General features: G+C 59.2%; 1 protein-coding gene across 1 annotated transcript in view; it reads right to left on the bottom strand.

Moving 5' to 3' along the window:
- The window catches only part of CNTN2 (contactin 2), a 30,620-nt gene extending 16,993 nt beyond the window's left edge, over window positions 1-13,627 (bottom strand). The window contains 2 exon segments of the mRNA XM_070384417.1: window positions 4,861-5,013; window positions 13,436-13,627. Coding sequence (XP_070240518.1) covers window positions 4,861-4,930 — 70 coding nt within the window. The 5' untranslated portion in view covers window positions 4,931-5,013; window positions 13,436-13,627.
- Window positions 13,628-13,849: the final 222 nt, after the last annotated feature.

Here is a 13,849-nt window from a genome sequence, read left to right as displayed (position 1 = left end):
AAGGAACGTCAAGGCTGTATATTGTCACCCTGCTTATTAAACTCATATGCAGAGTACATCATGCAAAACACCAGATGAATCACAAGCTGGGATAAAGATTGGCAGGAGAAATAAATATCAACTTCAGATATTCAGGTGATACCACCCTCATGGCAGAAAGTGAAGAGAAACTAAAGAGCCTCTTGATGAGAGTGAAAGAGGAGAGTGAAAATGCTGGCTTAAAACTCATGTGGGAATACGTGTACACCCGTGGCGGATTCATGTTGATGTATGGCAAAACCAATACAATATTGTAAAGTAATTAGCCTCTAATTAAAATAAATAAATTTAAATTAAAAAAAAACAAAACCCTCAACTTTCAAAAAACTAAGATCATGGCATCCGGTCCCATTGCTTCATGGCAAATAGATGGGGAAACAATGGAAACAGTGACAGACTTTATTTTCTTGGGCTCCAAAATCACTGCAGACAGGGACTGCAGCCATGAAATTAAAAGATGCTTGCTCCTGGGAAGACAAGTCATGACAAACCTAGACAGCGTATTAAAAAGCAGAGACGTCACTTTGCTGACAAAGGTCCATGTAGTCAAAGCTATGGTTTTTCCAGTAGTCATGTATGGATGTGAGAGTTGGACCGTAAAGATGGCTGAGTGCCGAAGAATTGATGCTTTCAAACTGTGAAGCTGGAGAAGGCTCTTGAGAATCCTTTGGACAGCAAGATCAAACCAGTTTATCCTAAAGGAAATCAACCTTGAATATTCATTGGAAGCTCCAATACTTGACCATCTGATGCAAAGAGCCAACTTTTTGGGAAAGAGCCTGATGCTGGGAAAGATTGAAGGCAAGAGAAGGAGGCAGTAGAGATTGAGATGGTGAGATGGCATCACCAACTCAATGGATGTGAGTTTGAGCAAACTCCAGGAGATGGTGAGGACAGGGAAGCCTGGCGTGCTGCAGTCCATGCAGTTGCAAAGAGTTGGACATGACTTAATGACTAAACCACAAGGCAGACTCCATCTCGTCAAGTTCAGTCAATCACCCTTCCCTCGCAGGTACTGAGTACCTGCTGTATACTTAGCGCTGGGCTAGGGACTGAGTAGCACGGTGACTCCTTCCATCACACGGAGCCTGAGGTCCAGGAAGAAAGGCAGAAAGCTGACAGTGCAAGGAGGCAAGGACCACGAAAGGGGTTGAGGTTCACGTGCAGGGACCCTTGGAGTGGAAGTGGCCAGGGGACTCAAGGGAGAGCTAGCCTGTGGGGTGTGAGAGGGGCCTGGAGAGACGCCTGGAAGCCACAGGCCAAGCAGCAGGGAGAGGACGCGTGGCCCTGGGCCTGTGCTCCTTCTGGGGCGCGTCCCCAGGGAATGTGCTGGGGCTCGGGCCTCTGTGGGCTGTCACAGGGCCCTCGGCCTCAGCTTCCTCACCTGGGAAATGGAAAGATGAACACCCCTCCCGAGGCCCTCAGCAGGGCCAGCCCGGCACAGGCTGTGCGCTCAGTGCCTGCTCCTGGACCCAAGTGAGGTGCGGGGCGCAGACCAGGGGAAGGAAGGCTCAGGGGCGGGTGATGCTGTACAGGTGGCTTTGGGGCATTTTTATAAAATTTCCGTGTGACAATTCAAGAAAGAGAGGCCCAGAAAGGGGATCGGCTTGCCCATCGTCACAGGGCAAGCCTGGGGCACACACAGGTCTGGACCTTGGGCTCCTGGGTTTGCTGAGCGGATGGGCATCCCGCACGCAAAGGGCGTTTCTCTGCCTGGCCCCTCCCAGAGCAGATGCCTTGCTCTTCCAGGCGCGGGTCCGGGCTCCCTGTGGGGGGATGCGAGGCAAAGGGCAGGGTCCCACACCCGCCTCGATGTGCTGACCGGGTGGCCGGGCATGCCTTGCCTTTGTGGTGTCAGGCGGGAGCCAGGCCACCCCTAGTTGGCTCCTGTCCCTCAGTGAAGCTGATTTTAGCCTCCTTGGAGGGTCGTGGGGTGGGGTCCCCATTAACTAATTAGTGCCTACTCTCCTGGTTCATCCAGCTGTCAGCCTTAGCCCAGGGGCGGGGGTGGACCCCATGCCACAGCTGAGGCCCGGTTCCAGACCCCTGGGAATGATGGCAGCTGCTAAGCAGCTCTCAGAATGGAGGGGGAGGCAGGGCTTCCTGAAACAGCACCCTGCCTCCCCCCACCCCCAGCCGTCTCTCTCCCTCATGGCTGCCCCGGGCCTCAGAGATGGCCCAGCTTAATCCCGAGTTAATGATGGTGGTGGAGGGGAGGGACCCCTGCCCCAGCTGGGACTGTGCAGACGGGCGGGGGAGGCAGCCAGGCTGCTGGGAACAGCCCTGCATAATCGCAGCTTCCAGGAAGTCTGTCTGCACGGTGGGGGTGGGTGGCTGAGTGGGCCCGGGGCACGCTGACGCTTCAAGACTGGCTTCCTTCTACACTTGATCCCAAGCTGGACCCCCTGCACTAGGCCATATACACACCCTCACCCCAACATCCACACATGCACACTTTCCACACCTGTCATGTACGCTCACTTCCTCACGTGCCCACAGACATCCACTATATACATACATGACTCTCTAAGCTACTCCAGGAGTCAGATATATACGTTTATATATACATCAGTTTCCACGCACAGACGGCTACAAATGTCCACATATACTTGTATATGTGTATACATATACAAAATGGGCGTTCATAATATCCAGGCATTAATAATCACAAAATAGATGCTATCTCTTGAGGGCTTACTCTTTATCAAATATCATGCTCCACATTTCTTTTTTGTACCCTCTTTACAAGATAGGTACCCCCATTTTATTGTTTGGCTAATCTGAAAACTGAGACTTAGAGGTTAAAAAACTGGCCCCAAATCACACAGCGAGAAGGAGCAGATCTGGGGTGTGGCCCCTGGCCAGCCTCCCCCAGAGCCACATCCTCAGCCACAGGGCTCAGGATCCTTGACCTGTTTCCCAACAGCAGCGTCAGAGGTGCTGATCCATCCTGAAGGTACTGAATCAGCATCTCTAGGAGGGAGGCCAAAGAATCTAGATTTTAAAGGGGCTGCATGGACGTTCTGAAGGGCAGTTAGAGTTGCGAGCCACTGCACCATGTGTAAGGACTTCTATACACGTTTGTCATCCCCTCAAATGCAGAATGTCCTCCGTGCAATAACTCACTCACATCTCCACCCTCCCAAACATCCACAGGCACACACTCACTCACCCCATGCCTCCCTATGAGGCTCCACACACATCCACCCACGTCCACATGCACACACACACACACACACACACACACACACACACAGACTCCCGGGCAAATCCGCCCCCTCCATGCTCTCCTTGTTTGACAACCTCTCTGATTCTCTCCTGATTCCCTGTCCTGACAACCCTGCTCCTCAATTCACAGGCTTCGGGGCCTCGCGGAGGAAGCAGAGAGGGAGCTGGGAGCGTGCAGGGGAAGCCGCACCGCGCGGCTTTGCACTGGGGCGCAGGAGTCCAACACTGTGTCCCCACGGTGGGTGCACAGAGACAGCTAAGAGCCGAGGCCCCTTCCGGGACGAACAGCTGTGGGACACTCCACTCTTCCCTCTGCCGCTCCGCCAGGGGGCCGACCAGGTCCCACCTCCCCGGGCCTTCCTGCCTCTCAGGGTCTAAGGACTCCGGAGGCTGCCCACGCTGTTTGCCCAGGACTGAGCTGCCCCTGAGGGTCTGGAATGTGGAGGAGCCCAGGCACCCCTCCTCTGCTCTCTCTGGGCTAGATGTCTCCTGCTCCCTGAAGCCTGGGCTACCTAGCCCAGCAGCACCTCCAGGCCTGGGAGCCCCGGCACCAGGAGCTAGGCCAGGGCTGGGCGCCTGGGAGGCTCTCTTACTTTCTAGCAGCCTCACTGACCTGGGTGCAGGGCTGGGAGGCGGTCAGAACATAATGAGGACATCTGACAGTATACCAGTGGGGTCCCTCCCTGCCCAGACGAGGAATTTAAGGTGTGCAGCCCTGCAGGGGACCGCGGGGCGGGGAGGTGGAGTCCGAAGCGGTTAGGGCTCCAGAAGGACATCAGACGATGGGCACGCTTTCTCCCGTGGCGATCTTTAAAGGGAAAGGACATGTCTGTGGGTCTAGGCTGGGGGTCAGGGAGGAGAGACCAAGCAGCGGTCCCAGCAGGCACTTGAGTGGCAGAGGCTGCTGGAGACGCTCTGGCTCTGCCAGCCCGGCCTCGGAGCCTGCAGCTTGCTCCGCCCCACCCCTTCCCCTTCTGCCTGCCCCGCCACCTGGGATCCCCGGCTCGAGAACCTTGCCTTGGGCCTCTCCTGCCTGCTTCCTGGGCACCCTCTGCTCTGCCTCATCTCTGCGCAGACCCTGTTCCACATTTGGTCCATTTGCCAGGGCTCAGCATTGCCCTGAGGAGCTCTCCCTCCCAGGGTTTTGTGGTCAGGGGACCCTAGAGCGGTCCTATCCAACAGAGCATTATGTGAGGATGGAAATATTCTATAATCTGTGCCGTCCAATACGGCCACGAGGCCTTGAAGTGTGGCTAGGACAGTTAAGCAGCTAATTTTTAATTTCATCTTGCAGCCTTAAGGGCTACAACCCTGCACTAATGTGGAGCTCTGGCTGTGCCGTAGTCTTGCTGTGTGACCCAGGGCAAGCCATTCACCCTCTCTGGATCATGTTTCTTTCATCTACAATGAGACAAAGACTCGTCCCCTCTCCTCCTAATCTCAGGAAAAGTAAAATCCACAGACGCGAAAATTCCTCAAGGAAATGGCCTCACGCTGAAGTGCTACAGCAGTGCAGAGCCAGTTCTCTCTCTAGTCATCCCTAACATCCCGACACATCGCTGCTGCCTCCGGAGCCCGGACAAGCCCTCTTACCTGGCGTGGAGACTAGGGCCACAGCTACCAGCATCAGCAGGTGTGCTTTCCTCCTGAGGGGCGTCCCCATGGTGGGCGCTCCAGGTTGGGGTGGGCAGCAGAGACGAGCCTCAGCCCAGCACAGGGAGCATCTGGCTGGAGGCTGAGAGGGACCTGGGGGGACAGAGGGATGGGGAGGCCTCAGAGCTGAGCAGCGCCCCTCCCGGCTCCGGGCACACCAGCCGGCAACACTTCTGCCTCAGCCCGAGAAGAGGCTGGAGTCGCTCCCACCCTCCCCAGGGCCCCGGGGAAGAGCCTGGCTATTGCCCAGCAGCTCTTCCCGGGCTGAGCGCCTCCTGCTGGCCCCCTGAGGGTCTGGCCCTGCCCCGGGCCCCCTCCCCTCCTCCTGCCGCCCGCTGGGTGGTGCTGCTCGGGAAGTGAAGGCAGTGACTAATCGGGAGGCAAGAAGGCGATGCCTGTTCACCAGGAACAGCTCTCCTGAAGGGCTGGAGGGGCCGGGGCCTGAGCCCGGTAGTGGGGAACCAGCTCCATCTTCTCAGACCCACTGTCCCTGGTCCCGCTCCCCAAGTGGCTGGGTTGGAGGGTAATGAGGGCCTCTGTGAGCTGCCTCTAGTCTCCAGGAACCAGCCTTATTTTCTAGCAGTGGGGAGGAGTTTCACCGGTTCATCCCTCCCCTCTCGCCCTTATGTGCAGTGCATGATGGAGCCATAACTGTGGCCCCCTTAGCAAGGCTCCCAACCAGATGGACTAGCGGTCCCAACAGGCCTCTGGGCAAGAGATAATGCAGCTCCTAGACAAACTTCCTGCCTGCCAAGACAAGTTGCCCTTCTCCAGGGTATCCTCATGACCCAGAGATGGATCGATCCAGGGATACAACCTGGTATCAATACAACCAGGTTCGATTAACCCAGGGATCAACCAGGGATTGACCCAGGGATCCAATCTGGGATCAATTGAACCAGGTTCGATCAACCCAGGGATCGAACATGGTTCTCCTGCCTTACAGGCAGATTCTTTACCGCCCGAGCTACCCAGGGAAGTCGGGATGAACAGAGACTTGGTTAAATCCTGAAGACCTGGAAAACGTGCTCCCTGGGGACACCAATAGCAATCAGAGCCTCTTTCCCTCAGTCTGAGAGGCGGGGGCCTCAACCTGGAGCAGGAGCGGGGCCGCCTACTCCCGTCTCCAGGCAAACGTGCAGTTTGGGGGAGTGTGGTGTCTCAGGGGCCTCCTTCCGGTGGTCAGAGTGAGCCTGGGTTGCGGGGCCCCCAGGCTGCAGGGAGAGGTCTCACGGCTGCAGGTCCCACCTCTCAGCCCCGCCACCTGCTTTGCAGGAAGCTAAGAGCAGAAGGCGAGGGTCAAAGGTTGAGGGAGACAGCCTGGCTGGGGACTCCGCTGCTAGCTTGCTCCAAAACCCACGTGCTGTGCTTCAGCGTCCTCCTGTGGAAAGCGGGTGCTCTGGTGTCTCCTCCAGCTCTGAGACAGCGGTGCCCCCGAGTGCAGGGTGACTGAGGGCCTGGGAATGCTGGCTTGGATCGGGGTGGGCAGTGGAGGCCTGGGGCCCGTGCAGGACCTGCAGACCAGGCAAGCTCAGGGTCTCTCTGCCTCACTGTGGGCTCCACTCCCCGCAAAGAAGGGGCTCCCAAACCTCTTTCAGCCTCAGCATGGGCCAGCACCACCCTTTTCCTGCCTCCCCAGCAGCCTCCCAGCAGCTGGGAAGGTTGGGGGGAGAAGCGGCCGCAGGGCTCAGGGATGATGTGGGCTGAGGAGCTGGGTGTTCTGTGGGGGGTGGGTTTAAACTGGTGCACCCCCTCCCCTGCCCCAACTCCAGCATCGTGCCTCTCCCCACGTCAGGTAGGCCCAGACCCACCTCACCGCTTGCCCCTCCCCATCCTTGTCCCTTTCCGCTCCAGACCTCGACCCAAAGTTTCGGCGCTTCCAGCGGGTCGGACACTCCCCCAGGGCCCTTGGTGCACAACAGGCTCACCTGCCTGAGAACAGCTGTCGTGTCAGACGCTCACACTCACACTCACACAGTGGGCTGACCAGGCTTCAGTCCTGCTTAAGAGTTACCCCAGGGCAGACAGACACACACGCACCCTCCTACTCTCACACACACTACCTCACACACACACAGTCTCACACAGGCTCTCAGGTTGCTAGGGTCAGCAGGGTGCTCAGTCATGGAAGAATCTAGAAGCAGGACCCTGGAGCGTCACAAATGCAGGAAGCTGTTCTCATGACGGGGAGCCAGTGGGCACTGGAAACCACCTCACGGAGAGAGGACGGGGCAGCAGACCCCTTCCCACTTCAGCCAGAGCAGCTCCCTTACATTTGCTGTATCCACTGGACTTTCCTCCCAGGTTCCCTCTACACAAAGAGACCCGCGGTTCCGAACGGTTTGAAAACGTCTGTTTGGCAGTGTGCCCCATCCGGAGTCTGGCCCAGAGAAGGTGCTCAGTCATCGTTCGCCGCCTGCCCTCTGTCTGCCAGTCCTGAGAGCTCACAAGGGGGAGGGTGCAGGCTCGGGGAGATGTTCCCTTATCCTGAGCTGCCCGAGCGGCGCAGAGATGGATGGACAGGGACCGGAGGCCGGTCTGCAGACTTGGGCAGGGGGCTGCTGTGCCCACCAGCAGTGCTGGAGAGAGTGGGTGGGTGTGCGTGTGTATGCATGCATGTGATGTCTGTGTGCATCTGTGTGTTCCGTATGTCCCTGTGTATGTGTGTGGTCTGGTCTTCTGTCTCTGTGTGTATGCATGTATCTGTGTGTCTGTGTATGGGGGGAGTATCTGTTCTTTGTGTATATGCCTCCGCGTGTGTGTGAGTGTGTGTGTCTTACGTCTCCGCCCAGCACAGGGTGTGAGGACCCAGCCCTGCCTTGCTTCTCTGTGATCTGCACCCTGGATCATTCCCCTCCACATGACAGTGGTCAGAAGTATCTGCCATCTCTTTTGCTTGCTGTTCTTTCAGTTGCTAAGTCATGTCTGACTCTTTGAGACCCCAAGGACTATAGCCCGCCAAACTCCTCTGTCCATGGGACTTTCCAGGCAAGAATACTGGAGTGGGTTGCCATTTCCTTCTCCAGGAGATCTTCCTCACCCAGGGATTGAACCTGCATCTCTTGCACTGGCAGGCGGATTCTTTACCGCTGAGCCACCAGGGAAGCCCTGGTTATCTCTCTTACTGTAAGTGATTATCACACATCATGAATAACACGATCCCTGTACTCATCCTTCAATTTAATCCGGGCTTCAATCCGTCACCTCTAGGTTCAAGCACCCTGGGCATCCCTGGGGACTGAGACCTGTGGCCCCAGAAGAGACGTGGGTGTGGAAGGGCTGGGACCGGGCATGTCTAGGGTTGTCCTCTGGGATCACTGGCGACTGATCAACTCAACCAGATGTGCACTGAGCCAAGGCCTTGTGTGAACACACCCCCCCTCCCCCGCCACACACACACCCTCCCTCCGCCCGCTCCCCCCACAGAGCCTGGGTCAGAGATTGGAGGCACTGGCATGCAGCCTTGTCCTGCGTCCGTCCCCACTGTATATTTAAGACTGTGTGCCAGGCACTGTGCTAAGCGTGAGGGGTGGGCAGGAACAACACCACCACACTTGCAGAGCCCCTGCCCAGCTGAATGCAACCGGAGGATGTGCTCGAAAGCCTCAAGGGTCAGTCATCTCCCACACCAGCCCTGTGACACACTCTAGAACACCCAGGATGGAGCTCGGGCTGGAGTGGAGCTATGCCAGGCCCAGAGCTGGCCCCAGGCAGCTGCCCTGGCACGGGGGTGGGCAGGCACAGGCTGGCACAGGCGGGCACAGGCTGCCACTATTTGGGACCCGTCCTGAGAGAAAGTAGGAGTTTATAGCTGCTCGAGGTTCAGGGGAGCTGGCTGAGTTGCTGGGTCTGGGGGACAAAGGATCTGGAAGACCACTGGGGATTGGGAGGCTGGGAGCTGGACTCTCCCAGGGTCTGCGGGCTGAGGACCCCTGCTCAGGGCCAATCAGCAGATGAAAGATGCCCTCCACCAAGTGCTTCCCCTAGGGTACTGAGTTCCCGGCCCTGGAATCTGTCTCTCCTTTCCCCTGACAACGGAGATCTGAGCAGGTTTGGGATGAATGGGGGTAGGAAAAGAAGGAGTTAGGAGCCCAGTTGAGGGCAGAGACTCAGTGACTTCTTATAAGCCACTAGGGATTACAGGGGCACCCTGGGTTCCCCGCACCCGGCACACTGCTTAAAGGCGGTGGCGGGGGGGGGTCTGGTGTTGACAGGTCTCATGCTTACTAGCCAGTGTAACCTTAGGATAACCAACCGGTATAACCCCAGTTACTGTATGTTACTGAACTCTGAGCCTCAGTCTCTGTCTGCAGAACGGGGATGTACCCACCTCCCGGGACTCCTGTGAGGTCAGCAGCATTCCTGGCCCATAGTAAGTGCTTGAGAAACATCAGAGCTTGTCACTGAGAACCCTCACCAGTCTCAAGCGCGGGCACCAGCACACCGAGGGACACACAAGTGTGCCCACAGACACCACGCCTGGCTGTGAGCCTGGCTTCCACACGGTCACAACATTTGGGCCACACTCACATGTATCGGGAACACTGATAGACTCCCCCCTCCCCGTCTCCCTGGACGGGTGCCTTCCCCCTTCACCCCTGCGGGTGTGGGGGGCCTCGGCAAGCACCCACAGGCATGCTGTTGCAGACGAGGACGCAGGGGCACACGGTCACACCCAGACTCCATGCGTGCAGGAGGGCACCTGGCTCGGACACACACGTGGGCTTCCCCGAGCAGGTACTTCTCATCAGCCGCCCCACCTCCTGCCTGTGGAGTCTAAGATGGGAGGGGGACTCTGGCTACGAAAGGAATTGCCTATGAAAGGGTCCTGGGATGTGACCACCATCTTCCAGAAAGGTCTAAACCATCTCCATGCCCCTGGGAGGATGGGGTCTGCAGTGGCCTCGTGGGGCTGCGTGCCCGGTGGGGTGGGAGCTGGCAGGAAGAGGACTGTGCCTGAGAGGCCTCGGTGGTGGGCGGCTGGTGTCCTGAGCTGGAGCAGGTCCCCGGGTGTGTCGGGTGGGAGGGGAAACCCCTCAGTCCCCGTGGGAACAGGGACTGCTTGGGGACAGGGCAGGCTGGCCGCGGTCCTGCCCTGGCCTGCTCCCGGTGCTCCCTCCCTCCTGGGCCCTACTGGTCTCTGCAGGCTCTTTGTATTTGCAGCTGGTGCCCTGAGGCCCTGCCCTGGCACAACCGTGCCCTTTGGGGAGAGCTGAGACTCCCAGGCTCGCGGATCTGCCTAAGCGTTGGGCCCTGGTCTGGGGGAGTCGGCCCTTGATCTGAGGCCTGGAGTCTTTCCCTCCCATGCCCACCCTCTCCACTGAAGAGACCCTGCAAAGTGGGGAGTGGACAGAAGGGGCAAGCTCTGCGGGCTTCTGAGGGGACCTGGAGGTGGGGCATGCAGCGCCCAGACTCCAGGGTTCCTGCCTGCCTGCCTGCTAAGCGTGGGGTCTGGGGGCAGAAGAGGAGAGGGCTTTGGAGGAGGGCCCCTTTCTGCGACATCAGGAGTGGGAGCAATTGTTCCAACTTGGTTTGGAAGATCCAAATCAGGAATAAATCAGTGGAGCAATTTTGCATGTCCCCTCTTCTCTGAGAGGATCTGCTGAGAGGAGATTCCCCCGTTTCTGGACAGGCTGGTTCAGAACCAAACCTGGCTGGGCTGGGTTTGAACTTGCTCCTCCCCTTCGGCTAGTGTCCACTCCAGGGCCCCGGTTAATCACACCTGTGGGGCTATGCTGCACAAGGGCCACCCTTCCGCCAGACCCAGGGTGGAGAAGCCTTTGGTCTATGAGGCGGGCAGACATGGGGAGGATGCAGGCTGGAGGAGACCAGCAGGTTTCATCCAGGTGGGGTGCCCTGAGTGTGGGGTGGGAGTCATCAGATAAAGAAGCGGAGGTGCCCTTGGGTCGGCCCGTGTCCGGCCATCACACCTTGGGTGAGACCATCACACACCTTAGCTGTGGTTTGCACCCTCTTTGGGTAAACAAGGAAACGTGGGCTCAGTTTATAGCAAGAGAACTCATTAAACCCATGGAAGGACTTCTTCACTCCAGGATGGTTACCATCAGGGCATGGAACCCACAAAAACTTCCATGAATATTCCAAGTTAGCAAAACCCCAGGGGGTTTGGTCTAGGCTGGAGAGGTCGAGAAGGGTGAGAGGTGGCCAGCATGGAAGAGGGAGAGAAAAGGATGCCTGTCTGCCCATGGATTCCTGAGTCACTCCCGCCTGTATTTATTGCAGGATGACCTGAGACTGGGAGAAATTTACAGGGTCATCCAGCCCAATTTCTACTCCAGGCAAGAGTGCCTCTCAGCTTGGCCCGGACCCCACGTCCCCGCCCCTAACACAGTCATGGGAAAGAAGGCTGCCCCAACTCCTCATGGCTCATCGTCCTGGTGAGGAAGTTGCTCCTGCAGTCTAGCTTCAGTCCCTCTTGCTTCATTGGCATATCTGTTGCTCTAGTTCTTTTTTTCCCTGTGAATCCAACCCTGTGGTTCTGACCTTAGGTTTCTGAGATAAGCTTTCTCACAAACATTTGGCTGAGGACATCTCTGGGGGTCGGGGGCACTGTGCCTTCTCAAAGGGTGCAGCTTCCCTGATGGACACTTTGGGGGCACCTCTTTCTTAGTACTGCTCCTGAGGAGCGAGTCTGGTCAGCCAGTCAGAGACCATCCTGCTGAGCGCACTGCCTCAGAGGCCCTTCCCACACGTGTCTATTTAAACAACTGCTGGCAGAGAAGGTGCTGGAGCGGAGTTGCATAAGGAGTGAAATCCTGGGTGGGGGGGACGGTGTGGGGTGCATTTGACCGGCAGGGAGCCTGCAGAGAGAGCTTGGGGGTGTAGACACTGGGTGGGGAGTAAGAGGGGAATAAGCGAGGCCCCTCTGCTCGGGCAGTGTGCTTTTGCGTCCCCTGCCGCTCAGGGGGGGCCCAGAAGGAGAGGGGGCGTCGGAGACTTTGCTGCCGTGGGCGCAGCGGCCCCTCCATGTCTGTCTCACCTCAACCCCCTCCTGATGGCTGGGGGCTCCTGGTAGATCTCATGGGGAAGGAGAGAGAACTCTGACCTTGGGTGAAAGCCGTCCTCGAGGGGACCTGCAGCCTGGCTGGAGAGGGTTAGATGGTGGGCCCCGGGTGGGGCGTGGACCTCCCTGCTCCCAAGGCCAGGGTCGGGCACGTCTCCGCCCCACCTCCGGCCCACCCTCGCTGCCCTCGGTCCCATTGGGTCTCTCTGAGGGCCCCTGGGAAGCAGGGCCGTGGAGGCTGGGAGATGAGTCCCAGACGGCCGCCGGGAATTTGATGAGACCAGCGACACCCTGGCTAACGTGGGGTCTTCCTCCTCCCGCCTCCCTTTGGGCAGAAGGACAGGATGCCAGCTGGGCTGGGGAAGGAGGCTGGGGCTTTGGGGGTCAGGCCGGAAGGCAAGGGTGAGAGGAGTCTGACCGCTGCGGTCTGGATGTAAAGCAGGGGGAAGTTAGGAGCAGGAAACCCGGGGGCGAGCAAGTCCAGGTTCTCCGGGGCAGGGGCCATGGGCACTCCCAGCTCCAGAACCTCTAAACAACCTTGACTGACAGCTTTTCCCCCAGGACTCAGGCTCAGCCCCCACCGGTCTGTGGCTTTGTCCCCGTGCGAACGCTCTCCTTCCACACAGGCGCTGTCTCAGCTTACCCCGCCTTCCTCGCGCCCCAGACGTGGGGACCCCTCCTGGAGGAGGTGATGGCTGCGCCCCCCGCCTCTGGCTTGGGGAACCCCATGGCGGGACAGGACTGCCTTCTCTTTCAAGACCCCCGAGGTGGCACCCCTCCCCCTTCCGGCCCATCCCCTCCCCCGCTGGAAAGTCAAACTTCTGTGCCTCCTTCACTGCCACCGGCGAGGATGGGGGGCCCCGAGGAGACGGGGAGGGTGGGCAGGGCGGAAGGGATGTGACTTGACCCAGGTTCTCCTCCCTAAGTCCGGGCCCCTGGACGGGCCTTTGCCTAAACTTGTGCTCCAGTCTCCCTTTACCTCCCGCAGCCTCCCCCTCTGTCTAACAGAAGCAGGACTTCATAAAGAGGTCACCCTGCACGGGCAGGCCGCGTCCGGCCAGTCAGGTTCGCTCCCATCCAGGGACACGGCAGGCCGGGGCACGGGGGCCTGGCCTCACTCACGGACAGTCAAGCCCTGGGCCAGGGGCACAGGGCAGGGCTGTGGCCTCTGCCCACTCTGGGGGCAGTCACTGCTGCCAGCCTGTGGCTTGAGCTCCTGGACACACTCTTGGGGTTCAGCTTCCCGGCCAGGCCTGGCCTGCCAGGGCCCTGCAGGGTGCCACCTATGTTGACAGGGCGGAGGGGGTCTCGGTCCCGGCTGCCCCTGGGGGGCTGGGGTGAGAAGTCAGATGGGCCCCTGCCAGCCGGCTGGGGTTTCTGCTCTGCCTCTGTGCCCTGCCCCCCGCAAAGGAACTGAGTGCCCAGCCCCTGCCCACAGCGGTGCCCCGGGAAGCCCCTGGGCTGGAGGAGACAAAAGCGGCTGGCACCTACCTGGGATGCAAGGAGGGTGTTGGCCGGGGAAGGGGGACGCCGCTCACGCCGGGGAGCCGAGCCAGCCGGTCTGCCGGCCCCGGGCCGCCCTCCGCTCCGCTCCCTCAGCCCCAGCGCTCGCTGCCGTCCTGGTGCAGCGGCGGGCGAGGGCACGCGTGTGCGCGTGTGCGTGTGTGTGCGCGTGTGTGCCGCCGGTTCACTGCAGCATCTCTGCACCGAGATGTGCTCCTCCCTCTCGTCGGCGCCGCTCACTGGCTGGCTCGGTCTCAGCCTGGAGACGCGCCCCGGCCCCTCCCTTCTCCAGCAGCCCAGCTTCACCTCATTTGCTTCCCGTGTTTAAGGGCCGGGCGCGTCTTCCGTGAGGCTCGGGCGGCTCAGCTCCTGCGCCGCCTGGCCTCTGCCCCCGCCCTCCCT

Source organism: Bos mutus, chromosome 16 (genome assembly GCF_027580195.1).
Source record: "Bos mutus isolate GX-2022 chromosome 16, NWIPB_WYAK_1.1, whole genome shotgun sequence".
NCBI classification, from domain to species: Eukaryota; Metazoa; Chordata; class Mammalia; order Artiodactyla; family Bovidae; genus Bos; species Bos mutus.
The sequence above is the reverse complement of the archived record's forward strand: the minus strand, read 5'-3'. Positions and strand labels throughout refer to the sequence as shown.